This window comes from Lampetra fluviatilis, chromosome 29 (genome assembly GCF_964198595.1).
Source record: "Lampetra fluviatilis chromosome 29, kcLamFluv1.1, whole genome shotgun sequence".
Classification (NCBI taxonomy): domain Eukaryota; kingdom Metazoa; phylum Chordata; class Hyperoartia; order Petromyzontiformes; family Petromyzontidae; genus Lampetra; species Lampetra fluviatilis.
This window is the reverse complement of record NC_136303.1, coordinates 9,484,131-9,508,504: the sequence shown is the minus strand read 5'-3', so window position 1 is coordinate 9,508,504 and position 24,374 is coordinate 9,484,131. Positions and strand designations below refer to the sequence as shown.

The 24,374-nt window shown below is 45.4% G+C and overlaps 1 protein-coding gene across 1 annotated transcript in view; it reads left to right on the top strand.

The window, feature by feature from the left end:
* Positions 1–23,388, top strand: part of LOC144943005 (alkaline phosphatase-like) — a 71,704-nt gene extending 48,316 nt beyond the window's left edge. Inside the window, exons 6-10 of the mRNA XM_078870127.1 lie at positions 2,536–2,740; positions 5,309–5,443; positions 15,760–15,951; positions 18,392–18,496; positions 23,177–23,388. Of these exons, the coding sequence (XP_078726253.1) occupies positions 2,536–2,740; positions 5,309–5,443; positions 15,760–15,951; positions 18,392–18,496; positions 23,177–23,388 (849 nt within the window). The remainder of the gene's footprint in view (positions 1–2,535; positions 2,741–5,308; positions 5,444–15,759; positions 15,952–18,391; positions 18,497–23,176) is intronic.
* The last annotated feature ends 986 nt before the right edge of the window (positions 23,389–24,374 follow it).

Genomic DNA, 24,374 nt, shown 5'->3' with positions numbered 1-24,374 from the left:
ATGTGGGAGGCGGTGATGTAGTGGTGATACGCGCTGGGGTAGGGATCGTGTGTCAGCGCGTAGTGATTGGCTGTGTGTGTTGGTGACGCGCGCTGACGGTGGGGGATCAGGGGTCAGCGCGGGGTCATGGGTTGTGTGGTGGTGATTGGCTGTGTGCCGGTGACGCGCTTGAGAGGGAGTGATCGTGTGGCAGCGCGGCGTGATTGGTTGTGTAGTGGTAACACGCGCTGGGGAAAACGGATCGTAGGAACAGCGCGGCGTGATTGGTCAACTAAGGAGCGATGCTCACATCGAGGTCTGCATACACTCCGTCTCCCGTGAGCGGGGACTATATAAGGGGATGCGCACAGGCGCAAGGGGGAGAGAGTACCAGCGAAGACAGAAGACGGAGGAAGAGGCGGAACCCTGGGACCCGGAGCCGAACGTCCGTGAGAGAGCCGGCTCGTGGGACTCGGAGGTTGTGGCCCACGCCCAAGCCGGGGTGGGCCTGTAGGCTTCACGGACGTTACGGAGTCAAGTGCAGTGTGTGTAGCCGGAGGGATAGAAGCTACACGAGTCAAGTGCAGTGTGTGTAGCCGGAGGAATAGAAGCTACACGAGTCAAGTGCAGTGTGTGTAGCCGGAGGAATAGATGCTACACGAGTCAAGTGAAGTGTGTGTAGCCGGAGGAATAGATGCTACACGAGTCAAGTGAAGTGTGTGTAGTCTGAGGAATAGAGACCACTCGTTGTATAGTGACAAGTCAAGATTTAATAAAAAGTGTGTTACCCGTCAAGGAGTTTCCTGCCGTCATTCAATACTTCACAGGTAACAAACTGAAATAAGGAGCACTCCCTTTAAGAGTTTGCTCCTAATCTCAGCTCGTTACCTGTATAAAAGACACCTGGGAGCCAGAAATCTTTCTGATTGAGAGGGGGTCAAATACATATTTCCCTCATTAAAATGCAAATCAATTTATAACATTTTTGACATGCGTTTTTCTGGATTTTGTTGTTGTTATTCTCTCTCTCACTGTTCAAATAAATCTACCATTAAAATTATAGGCTGATCATTTCTTTGTCAGTGGGCAAACGTACAAAATCAGCAGGGGATCAAATACTTTTTTCCCTCACTGTATGTGTCGTTGTGCAATCATTATGGGTCACCTGTAGATGCTCTACATAAGCAATACGAAATAATACAATGGGTTGTCGAGGGTAAATGTGGACGATGGCCATACACAATACAGTTATATGATCCATTTAGAGACTTATCTCTCTGAAGTTTCAGAGAGGGGTCTCTGAATTAGGCGCCGCGGTGGCGAAATGTTAACTACCTCCCCTAGTTTGCTGGAGGTCGTGGGTTTGAATCTGGCTAATCGCATAATGAAACTGGTTGTAATCGCGAGCAAAACTTCGTACTCGAATTGTATATGGTGTGGGTTTACTCTCCAACACACCGGTGTGCTGAAGTAGTAACTGATTGGCATGTTTTGTATACGTGACAAATCTTACTAATTGGCTGTGTTGGGTGGTGGCGGGTTTAACGATACATTTACAGTTATGCGATCTAACCTAAAAAAAAAACTTTATTGTGAATATCAAACTTACATTTGATTCTTACTTATCATACTTTCTTAGAACAAAGCTTTCATTTTTCTGGCTCGATAATCTGGTTGGACTCCTGTCCGTCTGGGTGACGCTCGCCCAGCTGCGCGTGCACGGTAGGCACGGTTTACGGTCGTGTCTGCGTGATGGTGTCATCCACAGCGTGCTAACGTCACGCATCTCCCCCCCCCATCCACCCGTGGATCCCGTGCAAATGCAAGAGAATAGAGGGGGAGGGTTGAAGGAGCAGGATAGAGGCATGGGGGAGGGAGGAGAGGGAGATAGATGAGGAAGACAGAGGAGAGATAGGGGGGTGGGAGGATAGGGATATAGAGGAGGAAGAGACGGATTTGAGTAGGGCGGGGAGAGGGTGAAAGGGCATGAATTGGTGAGAAGAGAGAGCAAAACGGAAAGTCGACAGCGAGGGAACGTGGCAAGCATTGGGAGAGAGGATTAGTAGGGGCGAGAAAGATTGAGATAGAAAAGGGAGAGATGTGAATTAGGAGAGTGAGGGCGAGAGATATAAACAGGCAGAGAGATAGGGGAAGGGGGTGAGATAGAGTGGAGTTAGAAGAGGGGGCAGGGGAATAGAGAAACATAGACAGCTAGAAATTGATATAAATTGCAACATACAATATAGAAGGCAAGATAAAGGTGGAGAGACAGGGCTCTATGTACATTTTACATTTTGCTGGCTGGCTGGGAGGGTCGGGCAGATGGACACGTCCAAAGGACGTGTGGGTTCCGTTTTTACTGCATTATAATTATTCGTAATTTGACATGGGGTGGTGACATACCCCAGTGATAGTGTGATCAATGGACGTACAATTTCACGAAATTTGTCTCCTGTTTGTGGTGTGATACACCTTCTTCAAGGGTCGCTTATGCATGCTTCTTTAGAGCGAAACACGCACGCAGTGTATTAACTCGCATCCGTTGTGCGTTCCCAGGTCATTCTTGGTGGCGGTCGGAGTAATTTTTTCCCGAGCTCTGTGAAGGATCCTGAATACCCAGAGACGCACGTGGGAAAGAGGCAGGATGGACGGAACCTCGTGCATGAGTGGCTTGCTCGCACATGGGGTAAAAAATCTGACTACGTTTGGACAAAGAAGGACTTTGAAAATATTAACCCCGAGGACACGAATTACCTGCTTGGTATGTATTCAAACATATTGGTCAGTTACACCAAAGCTTAACAAATCTATTCAGAAGAGTCAGTTATTTTTATTTTTCAAGCCTAAAATTGTTAAAGCGGTCGTTTCAATCAGGTTAATTTGGTAAAAAAAAAACATTGCACAAATTTTTGCTGGAAATGCAATGAATTGCATTGACATTTAAAGTGCATTTGTACTAAATATAGATGTTTATTTAATCAACACATCTAAATGTAAATTATCTTTGCAAGTAAAAAGCAAACGCTCGTGTTTTAATTTTTCTCAATTAATGTGATTTGGTTCGGAAAGTAGTGGAGAATAAAACCAAATGCCAGTGTGATTAATGCAAAATAAAGCCGGCAGTGTATAACCTTACAAATAGTTTCCTTTATCTATTAAGCCAATAATGAAACATCTGCTACATCCTGCTAACCTAATACGAGCGTGGTAATATTAATTCCCAATTCCAAATAAATCTGTCGCATGGAGAGTTATTGTACGCAAACGTGTCACGAGAAGAACTCTTTTTCAGTAATAATGGCCCTACGCGCGTCATATTGCTCTGCAATCAGCAGTTATGCCGCTCACATGTGAAGTCGCTGCCTTCGTGAATTGGCACAGCTGTTGGCAATAATCCGCAGAGCATTCCCCTTCCTCTGGGATGTCGTCTATTGTTGAGTGTGTCCGCGCGATGGTGATATCTTCCTGAATTTGAATAGCCCTCCGTGAAAGAAAAAAAAGTCAAGCCTCGTGAAAAAGCATTTCAAAACCATGATCTAGGTCGTTTCATGTCATTGGTAACTTCAGGGCAGACAGCTCCCTTGTCGCGTTTACAATGTCTCCTTGCCTCCTGGAGAGCCTAGACATGATCACATTTGAATTCATGCTTAATTTCGTTTTTTTTTACTCTTGACCAGAAGTGTGAAAATAATGTAAGCAGATGCTTCTCATTTAATCTATAGCCAACACCTGCCATGGGGAAACTTTAATCCATATTACTCATTCTTTTGCCAACAATTGTAAATTATCCTTAAGCCAAATATTTTCCCTTGACATGGATCACAAAGCTACGCATACATTTGTATTTTTTCCTCTCTTCTCATTGAAACGAGAGTTAAAGAGTAACGTATTAGATGTTATCAGTTATATTGAATGTCTTTGTTTAACCATAATTAACAATGTATTCAGTATTTAAGCCTTAGTAAGCGGTCTCTGTGTGTCTATGTTGTGTGTCTCTCTCTGTGTGTCTCTGTGTTGTCTCTCTCTGCTTGTGTGTGTGTGTCTGTCTGTCTGTGTGTCTCCGTTTCTGTGTTTTGTCTCTCTCTCAAATTTAGTTCTACCTGATGACGACTGCTTGTGTTGCAATCGAAACGTCGTATTCTATTGTTTTATTTATTTTCTTTCTATGTGATTTTACCGAAAGAACCAAAGAGTAAGCCTTAGTATATAACAAAAAATGTAAGTGTAAAATATTTAACAACAATACCAATCAAGTCAAGTCAAATGGTTCAAATGTTCAATTTAACATTGGAGCTATGCTCATGTACATTGGCAATCCTGAGCCAGCTGTAGAAATTCCACATCATAGCAGGGATGCATTCACAAATTACTACCTATTTTATCGACCATAGTAGGATTGTTGGCTGAGCTGAGCTCTGAATGGAATTTTAACTCGGAACTTTTCAATTGTGATATGACCAGACTTGCTGCAGAGCCTTTAGTAGCCAGATTAAATCACCGCACACAGTCACCCACATAAATAAACTGCCATCAACAACGCCACAATCCCTCTGGCTTCTAACCCATGATCTGATCTCATCCCTCCATCTCTGAGGTAGTTGTGCTCTAGGACATGTTCCCTCCTTTGGCCACCAATCAATCACTATTCTCGTCCATTGGCTAACATCCTTAATAGCAATGTGTTCTAGCCATTCACACATGTTTTCACCAGTCGACATGGCATGTCGAATTTGCAGTTTTCTGTCTATTCTCCTCTCCCCTTTCACAACTATTCTCACATTTTGATCTGTCAAGAGCACCACACCAAACTGACTAGATAATATTTTGTGATGAAAAAGGTGAGATTAGGATTTGTGAAGTTAACAAATGTATTTTTGGAAAAATAAAATCGTCTAAATGCACCTTGAAAGCAGGCCCATGCTTTCTATAGTATACACACACACAGCAGGACTTTATCTTTTATTTTAGGCTTTTAAGCAACAAAAATATATAAAAGTCTGGTCGAACAGTAATACAAGTGAGAGGGCACAAGTAAGATATATCAATCTGTAGTCCCTAAACATATGTGGAAATGCAAGAGGAACTAGAGAGCTATGCAAAGTAAGTGGAGAAAGAGCGGAGAACAGAAGATGATGGCAAAGAAAGGAAGGAGGAATGAGAGAAATCAGTTTTGGCTAAAGCATGCATAATGGTGACCATATTTTGGTATACATCGCCAATGATCTCTGCAACAGGTCTCCCAGATGTCCCAGTGTGGGAATTTATTGATTTGCCTTAACTTGTCATAATGTCAATAATGGAAAGGAGTGTTGTGCGTTTCCCTTTCCAGGGCTCTTTGAGCCGGGACATATGGGATGGGCTCCCAGCCACCTCGAGCGGAATGACCCGTCCCTGGTAGAAATGGTGGAAAAGAGTCTGAAGATCCTGCAGAAGAACAAGCATGGCTTTTTCCTCTTTGTTGAAGGTTTTATATTCTTTATTATGTTGAATATGTATTAATACTATTTTTTTCATTACTTATACACAGTGCTTTACTGTATGCAACAATAACATACATTCAGACAGGCCATCTCACAGGCAATTCCATATTGTGCAATAAGTTAGTGGCAAATATGTTTATAATAACTAGCAGGAACAGGAAGTCATCACACCTCTCCTCACCTCCCCAGTGCCTCTTGACGTCATCACACTTCTCTGCCACCTTGCCTCCCCTCCTCACAACATTACCCCAATCTTGTGTGACATCAGTACTCATCTGCCCAACACCCCAGTGTCTCTGAGGTCATCAGCTCCTCCATTTCCATCTCAGCCCAATCGACCCCTTCTGTCCATCTCATATCCCCCCCCCCCAACATCCCCCTCCAACCCCCGACCCTTTCGGCCACCCGGCCAAACTTGTATTTCTTTTCCTGCATATCCTGGTGCGTTGACAGACAGGCGAACAGGCATATTATTACATAGAGAAATAAATACATAATATTATAAAAATAACAAACTAATTAACCTAATGATGTTTTTAAATTATGGTTTAGAAATCCGATGTAATTAGTGTTGTTGCACTGCCAATTATCTGTTGATATTTCTAATCCTTCATGACAATTTGCCGTGCAATGTATAAATTAGCTGAGTGCAGCAAGTTCAAAGATATATTCGTTCAAGTTAAAGTATTTCTCTACTGAAAAAATCAAGGGCGGGGGTGCTCATCTCGACTGGTGGATCCTGTGCCAGTCGTAAAACAACTCCACATTACCATGGTAGGAGCAGTATATCCATAGGATACCTGCTTTTGATTTTAAACTAAACTACTGTATTATTATTTTTAGCAAATCCAGGGGGATTTAGTTCAAAACGGACCTAAATTTACAATCACCACCACCAATTTTGATTATAGCGAATTGAATGTTTTTGTTAATCAGCTGTTCAGATTCCCCCCCCGTCCCCCATAGGTATTCGAACTATGCTCTCGGTATTGTATGATGAGATGCAATGTCCATTCGGAGCTTTCTCAGGGCAGTGCATTACCCAGTTTCTGAGAATAGATACGGAAGGTCATGTCACAAAAGAACTGTGTTCTGAATTGCGGTGACATTTATACACTAAATAAATCCAAGTTGTATTGTTTTGTATTTCTCATGTCTCTTCAAGGAACCTCTTTCATCAACAGTAGGGGGACACTGCTCTTTTGCATATGCCCAGCTAAGGAGAAATGTTTGTAGTGTGGCAGGCAAACTCAAAAAACATTTTTAGACCTGGACTTTAGCTCAATTAAGTGAGAAAACAACTTCAACAAAATGGGCTTTTTTGGTAGTCATTAGAGACCAGACCTCGACAATAAATTCGTTAAACTAGAGAACCCATTGTCTTTTTATGGGTGGATTTCTATATTCGAACCCATGAACCACCGGCCTACCTCTATATAATTTTTCGTATTAATATTTGACATTTGAAGTGATAAATGAAATCATATATCATGAGCACAGTTTATTTTTAATATTGTAATACGTTGGTGATGTACTCCTGTATATATAATACATCATCTTCATCATTATCGTCAATATAGAGTACTGCTTAATGCAAGCCTTCCTTACAAATATCATTGCTAGCAGACTCTGCTGAAGTGCCTTAACATATATTTAATTATAACCCTATATGTATTTTTTTATTTGGCTTAAAGATAATGAACGCGTAACTTTGTAAATGTTTTCCAATATTTAGCATTTGGATCATCATCAGCATCGGCCACGATACATCCACTGCTGGGTGAAGGCCTTGACAAATCGTTAGCATATTTCACGGTCGTTGAATTCCCACCACTGGCTTAGCAGTGCTGTTATCAGGAGATGAGCGCCAATGCCTCAATGCTCATTTGCAGCAGGAAATCACTTTCATTTTTGAGTCAATTATAATTCATTTAAAAACCCAGAACAATTGATTGAAACTCGATGCTGTTTTGGACGTTATTAATTTGCTTCCACGTCATAGCAGGGGTATATATCTGCTGAATTCTTAAGGATACAGAGACACATCCACAATATATGTATATAAGTAACAAATTTAAACACGATGAAAAAACATGTATTCAATGAGAAGACACTATTTTGTAAATACAATTTTAATTAAATAGCGAAATATACATACGTATTGTGTCAAAGGCATACAAAAGCGGTCGTTTAAGGATTTTAATTCATCCAATTTTAATCCATTGCCCTGCTTAAATATGCATGAGCACGCTGCTCATTTATAAAAAGCCATAATTATACTTGAGATCAAAATGCACGTTTGAACACCTTAACCCTAAGTTAATCCTTCAGTGTAATTATAGTAATTATTATTATTATGAAGAGCACACATCAAAATTATGTGCTTTTTTAAGAGCTTAAACCTTAGACATGTATTTGAGTGTGCTCTATGTGGTTAATCAATTGTGGCTCGGTGCATTCTATTCTATCAGTGCATGTGGAAATATGTTCAGGAGCTAAATGCCAATGTCGAGGTCTGCTAGCCACGAGAGGGTTTCAAAAGAGAGTTACAAAGTTTTGCTATTCCTGCATTGAAGGGACACAGACTACACACAGCGCATTGAGTTGAATGGCCACAGTCACACTGGCTTGTCTTTAAGTTTCCATTTATTCAAGAGATATGTGCATCGGCCTCTTGATGTTCTGATGCGGTTGATGGTTCCACCAGTGTCTTTGAGGAATGTCTACACCAGGAGGTGCGATGCTTGGGTCTCGGATCAGGTGTTTATTCTGTGTATCCTTGTTGTTCCACTCTGTTCGCCAGCATTCTGGAGCTCAATACTCTGCCACCGAGTTGATCAGTGAGAGGGCGACAGTTTGGAGCACATCAGCTGAAGTGCCCCAGGTCGTTCCTGCTAGTTTCTCTCACAGGTCAATTATTGATTTGGTCTTTTCACCGATCTGTTTTGTGTGGGGCTTGAAGGTTCGGGCTTCTGTCTATGATAAGCCCTACATATTTTTGAGTGGGGGTCATAGTGCACTAGGCTACCGAAAGACCTATCAAGGATGGCATCTGCTGCATGATTCTTCAAGTGGAAAGCGCTGGTGGTGGTATTGTAAGGATTTGGTCAGGGTCACCAGCGATCAGCTGTTAAGAGTATTGGCAATCTTGACTTAAAGCTTTCGTGACTGCAGGAATTCATATTATAGGGGTCTTTCGGTAAAGTCACGTAGATGGATTCAAAGAAAATAACAAAATAACAAAAACTACGACGTTTTGATCGCAACACAAGCGGTCATCATCGAAACGTCGTAGTTTTTTGGTATTTTACTTGAACCTATCTACGTGACTTTACCAAAAGACCCATAGAATAGTATTGGCAATGTTTTTGGGGAGGTTCGTGCCCCGTGCAGCAAGGGCTATGTCATCTGCACACACCAGGCTGAGTGAAACGTGCCTGGCTGTGTAGGGTCGTATCTAAGGAACTTGGCTTGTGCTGACTACTATTCCTCGAGTTTCCCTCCGGCTTCATTCTCTGAGCAGCCCTATTGTATGTGGTGTCTAATGAAGTCACCCACATATTTTCTGGCTGAGTGGCTGCTGATAGATGTGTTGATAGACATTCCTTATTTAGGGGCTTTGATGAAAGTGGTGAGGCCATGTTTAGGGTGGTAGATGGGTGCAGCAGCAGCAACAACAAGGGTGTTCCAATTTATTGTGTAACTTGCCTTCCGTGTGCTGTCATCAGCCTGTGTCTCCTGCAAGGTGACGTCAGTGTTGATTCCCTTTTGGTTTCTGGCCAGGAAGTCACGTTTATGTCTCAACATTTCTACATTGTTTAGTTGGTATACTCGAAGGCCTCATCCGATCAGTTTCTGGCCCTTAAAGGGGTCATTGTTTCGGTTATTTATCTCTACTGATCATATCTAAAGTCGAATTAACTATGCCATTTTCACCTAGATGATTGGTATTAGCAGTGTTCAAGATAACACGAAAACACGTAACAGGTGGGCCGCAAAAAGGCTACCGTCTCCAACCCAATGCATGCATCGGGTTCATGCATATATTAATGTTTTGTATTGAAGTAACCTGGAGACAACTGAATGTGCCTCCAGTATTGAATTGTAACATTTGGTGTCCATATTCCTCTTCTAGGAATAGTCTTCATATCTGTCTTAGCACAACATTGGACTGACGATTACACATCTATTAAAACCTTTTGAAGCTGTCCTAATTGTGATCTTTGACATCATCCAACCACTAACCCATTCCTGCTGATTATTTTCTTCTGTACAGGATGAGGATAACCAGAAGTCATTTTTCACTGCTTACTATCCTTGAGAAGTGAAAGATATACTAAACGCACGAAAGTCGCGAATCGGGGAGGTAATTTAAAGGTGATTTACACATGTAGTTGATTCGCCAATAGCGCTGCACTAGGGCTCTTGTATGTATGTTGAATTTATTTCGCACCGTACATAGCCAACCATGCTATTCGGAGGTGGACAGCATGTGTCTGTGTATGTTTTTGGAGCACAGAGACGGTGGTTAGTGTAATGTGCTACAAGCCCGCATTCTTGGGTTCAATTCCTGACCTTCGATATCATCAGTTGCAAGTGATATTGGAACCTGTCCTGGGCCTCCTCCCTTTCGTCAATAATGTATAGCCGTACTGTAACTCGTGCAGTGTTTAGATAACATCATTTGGGAAACAAACAAAGGTGGCAGGCCATGGAGCTGGTCAAACCGCCCCATAATTCGTACTTCCAGCCGTAACAGGTGCTTTCTTACATAATTTGTCCCTGGAGATTTGTGTCCAACCATATGATATCAAATATGAATTATTCTGGTTAAACAAAGGTCAGCAATTTGAATCTTAGAATGTATATGCATGGCATATTCTTCCAATCACACATTTCCACCACAAATACAAACCATATATATGTGACATGGTAGAAGCAACGAGGCATGCAATCATTGCATGTCTATGTAATTTAATTATCGGCCACTTCAATGTTCTCAACGATTGAGGTTTTCTCCAATACATGATTTCAACAGGTGCACATGTGACTACACTGGCCAATGTTGAGAATGTGATAGCAGTAGCAGCTCTCTGACTAAATGTTCCTCATACAGGATTTCAAACTACAGTGAGAGGTAGGTGACAGACGTTTAACCCGGAGAAGGCTCAGGGATCTCCTATTTCCCGGCGACATGTCGAACAATAAGCCATCCTCTTCTCGTGGAGTGCTGCTGTGTCAAAAATAAATAAATCCTCGTCATTTCTGAAGCCCTCCAACAATACGATTGAATGATTTCTTAAGTGTCATTAAATTATTACATCAATCAAGCGTATTGTGCGTACATTTCATCCATTTAAAGTGACTTGTATTGCACTCTTGCAACAAAGGGTGGCTCTCCAAGTCAATTTGGCAAAATCAGTGACTGTTAACTAATGCCACACCTCTCTTCTGCCTGATTTTTTTCTTCAAATTGCTCAGTCACATTAAAGGAGATACATTTGTGAACATGATGTGCAAATAACAATGGATGCAAATCTGCCGCTGTGATTAATTATATCTCGGTCTCTTAATTACTGCCCTGTTACACCAGGATGGTCATTGGCCATTTTTCACCCACGTGTGACGAAAAGAAAGGCCATTGCCTGAAATTTCACGTTACATATTTTATTTTTAAGGATGTATTATTTACAAATGTGTATAGTTTTTGTTATTTGTGCTTATGCTCCACAGCTAGCACAGTATCACAAAAAACATGTTTCATGTGTTTATGGTAATTGTAATTCCTTCTACATATCCAGCAAAGTGTCATTAAGTCTAAATGCTCCTCCGTGTCCTCATGTAGGACTCGTACTCGGGTTGTCTTTCCGTTCGCTCTATTCACACTTAGAGTTCACCTCCTCATCGTCACCGCTCCGTGTCTCCCCGTTCGCTCCGTTCCACCGTCCGTCATTAACGACACTCCCTGTCTCCCCGTTCGCTCGCTCCGCTCCGCGATTCTGCTCCGCTCTCTCTCCGTCTCTCCCAAGGTCCGTACACTTCTCTTCTATCCTACTCTCTTCTCTCTCTATCACTGTTACCGTACTCTCTGCTCTATCTATCACCGGCCACCATCACTCCAGCTTCAACCAAGACTCCCGTCCCTACGTTTTACTCTATACTTTTATATCCACACCAATCAGTCCCAATCAATTATCCCCCCCCCCCCGCTTTACCACTCGCCCCCAGGCCCCCAGCCTCACGTGACTTTGTTATTCCCGCCTGAGCGGCGCCAGTCATTAAGCACTCACCCTCTTAACCAATCACCGGCCTGTGTCCCCCGGTTACCCCTAACACCTGTCGCGCCTCTTAACGGCGTCTCCCTCACGCCCAACAACAACAACACCGTCCTCAAATACCCCCCACTGTACACTGCTCTCTTGCATAGCAACAGCACAAGAGAACACGTGGCGCGCCATATTTCAAGTCCTACACTTATATGTGAGCATAGTAAAACACCATTACATAGAAACCCCATACAAATATGTGGATTACACCAAGGCCGTATTTATAATATATATTGGGTGGGACACAGTATCACAAAACAACATTTGGGGGGACACATCCCCCCAATATTCAAATATGCTCAAAATGTCGTCGTCCCCAATATATTGCTATGAAAAAATTGCTATGCTATGTAAATAAAGATAACAATTTGCTAAACCTTGGCCACAATTACTTCATTACACATTCCTGCGGAGGGAACTGGTAGAAACGTTGGGTTACTCGGTCAATGGCCAGGATCAACGGCGGCGTGGTGTATTCCGCAAATATGGCCGACTGTGAGAGCGGGCACAAGCCGTCGTGAGCAGGTTAAACGTTGAGTTTTATAAGGGTACCACGGGGTGACCAGCCCCTCCCCACCCAGCCCCACCCCTCCCAACCCCCACCCAGCCCCACCCTCCCCACCCAGCCCCTCCCCACCCAGCCCCTCCCCACCCAGCCCCACCCTCCCCACCCAGCCCCTCCCTCCCCCCTGAACGACGGACGGACACAATAATCCCCTGTGGGCTGGTGTAACCAGGAGGTTCCTACCAGTGTAAACCAATCCATAGATGTATGTTTATATGATTGTGGTTATGGTTGTACTTTATTAATCCCTAATTTCTGCCATTACATAGAATCAAACAAGAAATGGTAAAAAAAAGTAAAAACAGAGCAATGTAATACAATACACTATCAGACATTATTGTAAAAAATAAAATAAAAGTCCATTCCATGTGTTACTCCATTTTTTTATATTTTAGGCAGGAAATGAGTTTTCAAATTTAGATATTTTTCTGGGTTGGGACCCTCAGACACCCTGGAAGATTTTGTCCCCCCCAATGTTGACTCCATGGCTACAGCCTTGGATTACACACTCAGAGGCATACACATAGATCACCAACCTGCTTGGTGTACTTCCATCCACTGGTTACCTCAAATCCTTGCAGGTTGAATGTCTCAGTCTAATCCATCAACCCACAGCATCGACACTGGATTTCAAGCCCGCACAAATGCACCTAAGTAAAACTAACCTAAAAATTGGCAGCATGACGAATTAAAATAAGAAATGGTATTTGACAGCAATTAGAGATTAATTATGTAGAATGTTGCTTTTGTTTGTATTAAAGGTGCCATACTTAATAGTAATCTGCAGTAGTTGTTTGCAAATGACAATTACGATTATAGCGTATAAAGTATTACAGAGGAATGCTACGTTAACATGCATATACATGGTACATTTGAGAAAATAAATATTTGGTAATTTTTAACCGGCATATACCTGCAATGAATGAGGTGATGAAGGTTTTGTTGTGCAAGATTTGAGTATTTGAAGTTATTATTTCACAGCATAATTTACGTTATTCTTGCCTTCTTGTATACCTGTATAAAAGACACCTGTTCACAGAAGCAATCAATCAGATTCCAAACTCTCCACCATGGCCAAGACCAAAGAGCTCTCCAAGGATGTCAGGGACAAGATTGTAGACCTACACAAAGCTGGAATGGGCTACAAGACCATCGCCAAGCACCTTGGTGAGAAGGTGACAACAGTTGGTGCGATTATTCGCAAATGGAAGAAACACAAAAGAACTGTCAATCTCCCTCGGCCTGGGGCTCCATGCAAGATCTCACCTCGTGGAGTTGCAATGATCATGGGAACGGTGAGGAATCAATGATTTCAAGGCAGCTGGGACCATAGTCACTATGAAAATAGTTGGTAACACACTACGCCGTGAAGGACTGAAATCCTGCAGCGCCCGCAAGGTCCCCCTGCTCAAGAAAGCACATATACATGCCCGTCTAAAGTTTGCCAATGCACATCTGAATAATTCAGAGGACAACTGGGTGAAAGTGTTGTGGTCAAATGAGACCAAAATGGAGCTTTTTGGCATCAACTCAACTCGCTGTGTTTGGAGGAGGAGGAACGCTGCCTATGACCCCAAGAACATCATCCCCACCGTCAAACATGGAGGTGGAAACATTATGCTTTGGGGGTGTTTTTCTGCTAATGGGACAGGACAATTTCATCACATCAAAGGGACGATGGACGGGGCCATATACCGTCAAATCTTGGGTGAGAACCTCCTTCCCTCAGCCAGGGCATTGAAAATGGGTCGTGGATGGGTATTCCAGCATGACAATGACCCAAAACACACGGCCAAGGCAACAAAGGAGTGGCTCAAGAAGAAGCAAATTAAGGTCCTGGAGTGGCCTAGCCAGTCTCCAGACCTTAATCCCATAGAAAATCTGTGGAGCGAGCTGAAGGTTCGAGTTGCCAAACGTCAGCCTCGAAACCTTAATGACTTGGAGAAGATCTGCAAAGAGGAGTGGGACAAAAAGCCTCTTGAGATGTGTGCTAACCTGGTGGCCAACTACAAGAAACGTCTGACCTCTGTGATTGCCACCAAGGGTTTTGCCACCAAGTACTAAGTCATGTTTTGCAGAGGGGTCAAATACTTATTTCCCTCATTAAAATGCAAATCAATTTATAACATTTTTGACATGCGTTTTCCTGGATTTTGTTGCTGTTATTCTGTCTCTCACTTCAAATAAACCTACCATTAAAATTATAGACTGATAATTTATTTGTCATTGGGCAAACGTACAAAATCAGCAGGGGATCAAATACTTTTTTCCCTCACTGTATCAGCCTGACTTCCAGCCTTGGCAAGACACTTTTTTATTTCTTACGTTTTTTCCAAGACTCAACCAATGAAGAACTTTCTCAGCCTTCTTCCCACTCAAAGCTCAGCGAACTTGACATCCATTTCAAAAGAGTGTTCTGTTATGCAGGTCCCTGCATTGGGTTGACTTTATCTACCGAGTATTGTGGAATGGGCTAAATATTCATGAACCCTGATCTATTGTGCCAAGGTTTAGAAATTACATCCTTTCTGACCCCAATGTTAAATGTCAGCCCGACAGGCACGCTCATAAAACCTCTTATCATCCTGGCCCATAAGGCCTTTACTGACTGTCAACACTCAGACTACTTATTGAACATAACCAACTGTATGTCAGCACTATCCAGCAATCACTGTAAAATTCTAATTTCATTTAGTGCTGTTTATGTCTGATAATATATTAAAAATGTTATTTATGTAAGGCACATGTGGGTAGCCGTTGTTACTTAGGGATGTATTATTATTGTTATAAATTATTAACTGCCTAACATCTTCCACCATTGTCAGGGTCGATAAAGTGACTCACACTTTGTGAGGAATCAACAATGGTTATCCTGTGGAGGCAACGGCCCACACTTTTGAAATGTGGGATTTCAGCCGTTGTCTCTGAACCACCAACAGAGATGAACACCGTCCATTGATCATTTGACACTGTGGAGACAATTTAAATGTGCTTTGTTTCGATATTAAAAAGGTTTGTGAGGCAGGAGGGCTCTTAATGTTACGATATGGATCAGAGAGTCAGGCCCGAACTCAGCAGATTGAAAGCCGTTTTCATTTGAGCAGAGGTGCTTAAGATGGATTATGGCAATACAGGATAAGCAAAGCAGAAATCTGGAAGAGAGCATTGCAGTAAATTGTTTTGATTCGTCAACGAATGGTTGCATTTGGGAGGTTACGTGTGCATGATGGGGGAGTCATGCTTGTACTGTACAGCATCCGCAGGATCTTATGGAACATAGAAAGCGTTGGCGAGGTGTGTGTGTGTTTAGCACACACTGCTTTGGTCATGGTAACATTGATCTTTATCCTGAATTGTGATTATATATGTAAATAAAGCCCTAATGTGTCCCGTGTGTTGCTGGGCATAGGTGGGCTGATTGACAAAGGCCACCATGAGGGTCGAGCGTCGCGGGCGCTGCACGAGGTGCTGGCTCTGGACAAGGCGGTGCAGCGCGCCCACGAGCTCACCGACCCGGCCAACACGCTGATCGTTGTCACGGCAGACCACGGCCATACGCTCACCATCGGGGGGCACCCCAGCAGAGGCAACCCCATCCTTGGTGAGTGCAGCTTGCTCAAATTAACAACGAGGCAGTGCGCATTTCCTCTTTAAGAATTTGGCAAAACAGACAATATCATGGGACCTCCTTTTCCAGTGCCAAATATGAGAATAGGGTTTTCCCCTTTTTTCTGGCAAAAATATAGGTGTTAAGATGTTAAAACACCAATCTGAAACCTTTTACAAGGAATAATATCGGCATTAACCACAATACTTATGGTCGGAATGCAAAGAAAAAACATACTCTGATAATATATGCATTGCCTTTGAAACTGATTGTTAGACCAGAGGACCAATCAGTTTCTGGCACCAAAACAGGTGTTTTGTTGCCAAAAAAAAGGGAAAACCTATTCTCAAAACAGATGATGTTTGAGAGTGGCGGGGCTCTCCCATCACCGTTGAGCATAGGGTCCCGCATCTCAGCGTTCCTGCACACCTAGCAGCATTCTATATCGGACGCCTAGGAGTTGAGGGTCATGGAGCGAGGCTAACCGCCTAAATTTCAAGGTGCTTCCCGCCGGCGGTGGAATTCCACCCTTCACCACCACTGTCGGGGCTTTACACTAGCATCCAGGTTATTTCAACTCATGCCACTCCACGAGCGAAGAACCGGGTTTTACTCCAAATTCTTCATGCTCAAAAAACGATCCGGCAGGTACAGGGGGATACTCGATCTGAGGAAACTTGCTTCTCCACATATAGCATTTAAAGGTGGAATCTCTTTAGTCCACCACAGGAGTGCTCCAGCCAGGGGATTGGCTTGCCTCCATAGAGTTCGCCAAGGGTGTTCACCTAGGTGTTGGCAACCCTCATTGTGGCCCTATCTTGACGACTTTCTCTGAGGGCGCCATTGGTGACCAGGCTTCAGATGGATATATCCACGGTCATCTCACTATTGGAGACACACAGCTGAGTCATCAACCGGGCGAGGCATTTTCTGTTCCCGAACCCAGCAGCTTTACCATCTGGGAGCTGATATTTGAACGGACCAGCAGATAATGTGGCTTCTGGATCAGAAGGAGCTCCTGATAGCTGGGCTAGCCCATTCTGTTGCCACCAATGCAGTGCCCCATGCAAGAGTAATTGTGGTTCTGCTGGGGCACACGTCATGAACCACAGAGGTTATTCTCTGGGCAAAGTACCAAATGAGACATTTACAAAAAGCTCTGCTACGCTGCTGGGACCCATGGGGTGGCAACCTCCAACAGGTGGTGCGGCTGCCACCGATCTGCAGAGCCTTCAATTGGGACGCCAGCTCTTGGGGCTGGAGTGCTCACCTCATCTCCAGGGGAGATCAGTGTAGGCGAGCTGGCCGACCCTTGCAAAGGGCAGCACCAACCTGCTCGAAGTGCACGTCATACATCTAGCGCTGTGGCATTTCACACCACAGTTGATTGGCAGGTCAGTTCTGGTCCGCTGCAACAACATTATGGATTCCCCCCCCCCCCCCCCCGATTCTGTCCTCTTATTGAGGAGGCCTGGATCCTGCTGAGTTGAGCAGAGGACATGCACTTGACTCTGGAGGGTGACCCACATGGTCGGGGGTCGACTCGCTCGGCCGCAGCTGGCTCGATCCACGAGTGGCAGCTGCACCCCGAGGTGTTCACCTCCCGTCTGGATTGCTTCGGCCCCCTTTATCGCCTCTGTGAAAGGCTGCCTGCTCACGAGGTTGTTCATGACCTCTGCACCTCGCTCACTTTCTCACCGACACCTGCGGGTCCGTGACCTGTGTAGCCCTGCTCAGATTGTGTTTGTGACCTGCAAGTTTGTAACCTCGGTGGCCTGTGTTAAGGACCTGAGAGCGTAGGATCATACCCCTGCCTTCGTGACTAAGTACTGGAGTCTGGACCGTCATTGCTAACTATTAGGACTGTGTTTATGTTGTTATAACAAGTACTTATTATTGCCATTACCTTTGATCTGGTTGATGTGACTTGTGTTTTCTCATTGCCCTGTAACCCCTGGAAACCCTTGCATATTACATGGTGTTGTTCTTTGCTAATCCTTGTTACTTCTTTTCTCTCTACCTAGAGCCTTGCCCAGGTATCTGGTTATCTTGATATCACTGTGGTTTGAGACGAATGCGACTGAGACTTTGTATACTTGGACCGTGGTTTATTTTACATTTGGACAGTGACATTCAGGAGTTGAGGTTAATAATACATTTTTTAAAAGCTGTGACTGGGCTCCATCTCATATTCATTGATCGCTCTATGCTTGTGAACACTCTTTAGATAAGTTTTGGTTTGGGCCTTTTGGAGTTTCTCAAAAGTTGCCTTTTAAAGGTGATAACCGCCCCCAAACCCCCAACCCTACCCACATGAGCATGGTGAAATCTGGACTGGGGACTTGTGGTGGTGATGGTGGTGGTGTTGGAGGATTATGACATCCATGTGCCAAAATGCAAGACATTTCCCAATGCAACAATGTGCTTATTGCAGGGCTAGTGGACACGGAAGTGAGCGATGTGGACTACCTACCCTTCACCACGCTCGCCTATGCCAATGGGCCTGGGCACAGCACACGTCGGGACATTGTGGATACAGGTAAATTGCTGAATCATGGATGATTCATTGTGATCCTACTGAATCGCACGAGGCGTCAATTTGTTGATTGATAGGCACAATATATTAAGTCTGCCATGAAGGCACAATTATACTGTAAACAGTAATATACGCAAGTTCACGTTTGTTTAACCAGATAATAACTCAAGAGATTAGAATAGTGTCGTTGTCAAGAATGACTTGGGTCACCAAAATTACAAATAATATATAAATCGGAGCAAAACAACCAACTATAAATGAAAGCAGAAGCAACCGTGTTACAAAGGAAATCCAAAAACTGCACATACATGATATTAAATAAAATTCGCAGCCTGCATGCGTTTTGAGTGGGACCATCCCTCCCTCCTTTCATGCATCCCTCCCTCTCAGAGTACCTAGAGAAAACCCATGCGAGGGGAGATAACACTCAATCCCGATACAGATGTAATGGGTTCGAATTAGGTGCACACACACGCAGCTTGGAGGCAACACTATTTATTAAATGGTAAGTAATATAACACTGTACATAAGGTGGTGACCACCTTCCTCAACTCACTAACACTCTGGAACACGACACAGACTGGACCAGGCAGGCAACGGCCTGCCTGGCCCAGGACGACGACTCGGGACTTGACGACCGATGATGTCTTCACTTTGGAGTACAGTACAACAGCCTTGCTCTCCGTTCACACCACGCTTATATCTGCTTTGGCGTGGCCGGCTCCGCCCAGGCGTGGCTGGCTCTCTCCAGGCCACGCCTCCCTTCCCAGGACACGCCTCACTTCCCCCACCTCTGGGAAGGTCCCCATCCCTCCAGCACGTGACCCCCCAGGCACCCCCTTGGGGCCCCCAGCCCTCGTACGGGCCAACACAGTAGTGACCGTTCTATGTCACTACATCACCCCCCCCTGTATAAACACACAGCCGTCCCCGGCTGTAACACAACTGTGAAACATTGAAAAGGTGTGCCTCCGAACCAGCAACATCAATAAATGACCGGCGACCGATAAGAAATACAATCACGTAATATATACAGAATCGACGAGGGTAAAAGGGAACCGCATATAAAACGGGGAATTAACAACAAATATACATGAAAACTGGCTAACCCACTTACGCTCCAGCACAGCCCCCCCCCCCCCCGTTAGAATCACGCATGCAATGACAGTCACCCGTTAGCACCCCCCCGCCTTTCCGACATGGCGTCACAACCAGTAGCACGCGTCGGCCATATCGGGGGGGGAATTTCCATGTTACCACCCCACCGCCTTTCCGACGCGGCATCACAACCAGTAGCACGCGTCGGCCATATCGGGGGGGGAATTTCCATGTTACCACCCCACCGCCTCTCCGACGAGGCGTCACAACCAGTAGCACACGTCGGCCATATCGGGGGGGGGGAATTTCCATGTTACCACTCCACCGCCTTTCCGACGCGGCGTCACAACCAGCAGCACGCGTCGGCCATATCGGTAAGATTTTAACCCAGTCTCTCTCCAAGACTCGCATCGCAGCATATAGCTGTACCGACCGAGCTGAGACGACCCAGTCTCTCTCCAAGACTCGCATCGCAGCATATAGCTGTACCGACCGAGCTGAGACGACCCAGTCTCTCTCCAAGACTCGCATCGCAAGCATATAGCTGTACCGACCAAGTTGAGACGACCCATCGTTCACTCACTGCACAACATGCACCCTAACAACTGAGGGATACAGTCTCAACGTAACAGGACAACTCCACCTGAACCTTACGAATCTCCAGCCCACTGTTTCAACGCACCTCGGAGGGTCTCAACCTCCGAGCCGTCAGGTCAAGCTGTCAGCCATAGCATGACGGGACCACACTCCCCGAGCCATGTGAGCGCACAGCCCACAAGGCTAGACAAGCCACAGAGTGTCTCGATCTCCGGGCTGTCAGGTCAAGCCGTCAGACACAGTATGACGGGACGAAACTCTCCGAGCCATGTGAGCGCACAGCCCACTAGGCTAGACAAGCCACTGAGTGTCTCGATCTCCGGGCTGTCAGGTCAAGCCGTCAGCCATTGCATGATGGGACCACACTCTCCGAGCCATGTGAGTGCACAGCCCACTAGGCTAGACATGCCACGGAGTGTTTCAATCTCCGGGCTGTCAGGTCAAGCCGTCAGCCATTGCATGACGGGACCACACTCTCTGAGCCATGTGAGCGCACAGCCCACTAGGCTAGACAAGCCACGGAGTGTCTCGATCTCCGGGCTGTCAGGTCAAGCCGTCAGACACAGCAGGACGGGACCACAATGTTCGTGTTAGACACGCAACTCTCACTGGGCCATCCTGGTCAGGATCTGCGCCCCAAGATAAGTGACAGCCAGCACCACAATTCCAAATCCCTGGCAGCATGTCACCATCGCAATTTAACACCATCACAACACATACAATTTGAATTATGATCCCCCACAGAACTGATCCAATGCCGAACAGGTACGCACAATTTGTCACGATCCCGAATATTCAATGGTCACAACAATACACCTCACATCCCGTATCCGTACACATCATCTCCGAGACTCGCATTGCAGCATGCAGCTGTACCAACCGAGTGGAGAGAGCAACGCAATTTGACAGCAATTAACGGAAACGCACCCCCGATCGATGTAGAACACAAGGGGCATTCCCGCACAAAAGACATCATCTGTGCAACAACGGACAGGAGCCAACCAGTGAGGTTGAAACACACCGAACCTGTCATTTCAAAAACCCCTTCACCATTAACCATGGGACTCAGGGCATTCGAATTTTGAGAGCAAAAAAAAACTAGACACAAACGTCAAAAATCGCCGAATTGATTAATACAGTATATGCAGTATACGAAGTTCGTACAGTCAATCATTTGGCGCAATGCTCCATCCAGTCCCCACATGGCAACACACACAATCAATACTCCAGACAATCCGTACATAGTAAATAATCACAAGCAAGTACCCAACAGTCCATACACTGTTAACAATTTCAAGCAAAGCTCCATACGGTCTGTACATTGGCAACAATGACGATCAAAGTTTCTGACAGTTACAAGTGACAATCACGAGCGAAACTCCATACAGTATACACAATAACAATGGCGATTTCGCAACACAACGATGTAACAACACGAGTCATTAACACGGCAACATACAGGATATGAACGGAGCTCGGGACACCAACAACGAATTAATCATTAACTACACCCAGAAGATACCGATCTCGACGCCGTAATTAACAACAACACTGTTACAAGCAGAAACCCGCATGGTCGCCGCGTCACTTTATCACGCACACAACCGGACGAACACGCTCCGCAAACCAGCGAGTTAAAAAAAAAAACACCCGCGATCGCAACCCGGCACACGCAAGATGGGTGAAGTTATTATTATTTTTCTTGAGGCCGGGTGCTTGTCATGTCACGACTCGCCTGGCAAACTATGAATAGTGGAGGGCGGCAAGGTGGAGCACTGGGACACCCCGAAGAATCTTGCATGGTGAACACGGCCTGCTCTTGCGAACCCCCATCCACAAGACGGGGGCGCCACCTGCACGTGTGGAACTCCCCCTCCGCAGGCGTTGATGTCGGCGGGAGCGGCGCTTTGGCGGGAACAGCGCCCCGACCCGCCGCCGAAATGGCAGGAGCGGCGCTTTGGCGGGAACTGCGCCCCGACCCGCCGCCGAAATGGCGGGAGCGGCGTTTTGGCGGGAACAGCGCCCCGACCCGCCGCCGAAATGGCGGGCCCACCGCGTGGCCCGCATGCCCGGGCCTCCCCCGCCAGCCCCCGCAGCGACGATGGTGTCCTCTCCCCGCGGCTCCGTCGCTCCGTTCCCGATGGCGGCGAAGTAGCAGTGCGATGCAAGTCCCACCGCTCCGCGTGCAGCGCCATCTCTCTCTCCCTCTGTCACCGGGGCTGCCATCCCCGGGGCTGTCCGAAGGATGGTCGTCACACCGTCCCCGTCGTACGAAGGCGTCCAGGTGAGTTTTATATTTGTTTTTCGTGTGCCCATTTTACTTCCCTAGGATAACACCTAGCAATATTTATTTTTCCACAACTTCTGACACCAAATGTAATGTGTTCGAATTAGGTGCACACACACGCAGCTTGGAGGCAACACTATTTATTAAATGGTAAGTAATATAACACTGTACATAAGGTGGTGACCACCTTCCTCAACTCACTAACACTCTGGAACACGATACAGACTGGACCAGGCAGGCAACGGCCTGCCTGGCCCAGGACGACGACTCGGGACTTGACGACTGATGATGTCTTCACTTTGGAGTACAGTACAACAGCCTTGCTCTCCGTTCACACCACGCTTATATCTGCTTTGGCATGGCCGGTTCCGCCCAGGCGTGGCTGGCTCTCTCCAGGCCACGCCTCCCTTCCCAGGACACGCCTCACTTCCCCCACCTCTGGGAAGGTCCCCATCCCTCCAGCACGTGACCCCCCAGGCACCCCCTTGGGGCCCCAGCCCTCGTACGGGCCAACACAGTAGTGACCGTTCTATGTCACTACACAGATGTTAATTAATCCACTTTCTGTCCTGTTGTACCCTGGAGAGCTAGGAGGTTACCTTAACGTCCATGGGGAGTTTCAGAAGTTTGAGTGATCTAGTAACCCTTACCTCCAGAGTGCATGATTACAGGCACTCATCTATGTGCTTTCCCCTTATTAGCTGCGGACGACTACAGAGTGAAGAGCGCGGTGCCACGGACAAGAGAGACGCACAGCGGGGAGGACGTCCCCGTGTTTGCGAGCGGTCCCATGGCCCACCTCCTGCGTGGAGTGCAGGAGCAGACTTACGTGGCCCACGTTATACGCTATGCCGCATGCCTGGGCAGCTATCGTGAGAGCCACTGCACCCCAGAGGGCAGGACGTCCAGTTAAAAGGCCTTGGCATTCTCTTCTTCTTTGTTGATGTATGGAGAAACAACTTTGAATTTACGTTGCTGCCTTAGTATTTGGTGTTTGGGTAGCGTTCAATGGTCAGTTCTGGATGACCGTAGTCGCACACTGTAGATTTTTACATTTTCCATTCGTGCATCACGTATCTGTATCCGTATCTGTAATAGTTTGTGCCGATGCGGTTTAAGGTTGCTGATAAACTACGTTGAAGATCGTAGCTGTTAGCTCTTTGTGCTCTTTAATGAGGTGTTTGTGACTTAGTCGCCTTTGTGCACAGCAGTGCATCTGCTGTAGAACATTTCCCTACTACATAGCAGCCACCCATTTGTACACGTAAGGGATGAGATTGGGATTCTAAAACGTCAAATACAGGATACCCTGAATATTCGCGGGAGCACTTTCCTGGAGAATATTAAAACTCAAAGCTTAAAAAATAGGTTTAGGGAGATTAAAGATATTGCATTTAAACATAAACTGTATGTATATATTAATGAATAAATTGTATGATATTTTCTGTTATTTAATATACCTTTAATAATGATGAATATAAATACTTTAAATATTAGAGTTAAATAAATTAATAGTGCACGGTATTCTCCCCCTTCTCTCTCCCCCTACTACCGAGTCCTATATAACCTCATGCCACGGCAGATCTCTCGCCTACTTCAGCAGTTTTTTCTTGCTGTTGTTGTCCTACCTGATGACGATTGCTTGTGTTTCGATCGAAACGTCGTGATCTATTATTTTTCTACCTACGTGACTTTACCGAAAGAACCAAAGAGTATGGATTCCTGCAGTCACAAAAGCTTCAAATCAAGATTGCACGGTATTATTTTAAACTTACATTTTAAAATATCACTTTGCTTAGGGACCATGGTCAACGGTAGCACAGCATGTAATTAAAACCAAAACATTTGGAAAGGAACACCACCTGCGTGTGAATGGTTCGGCAGACAAAGTCTGACTGC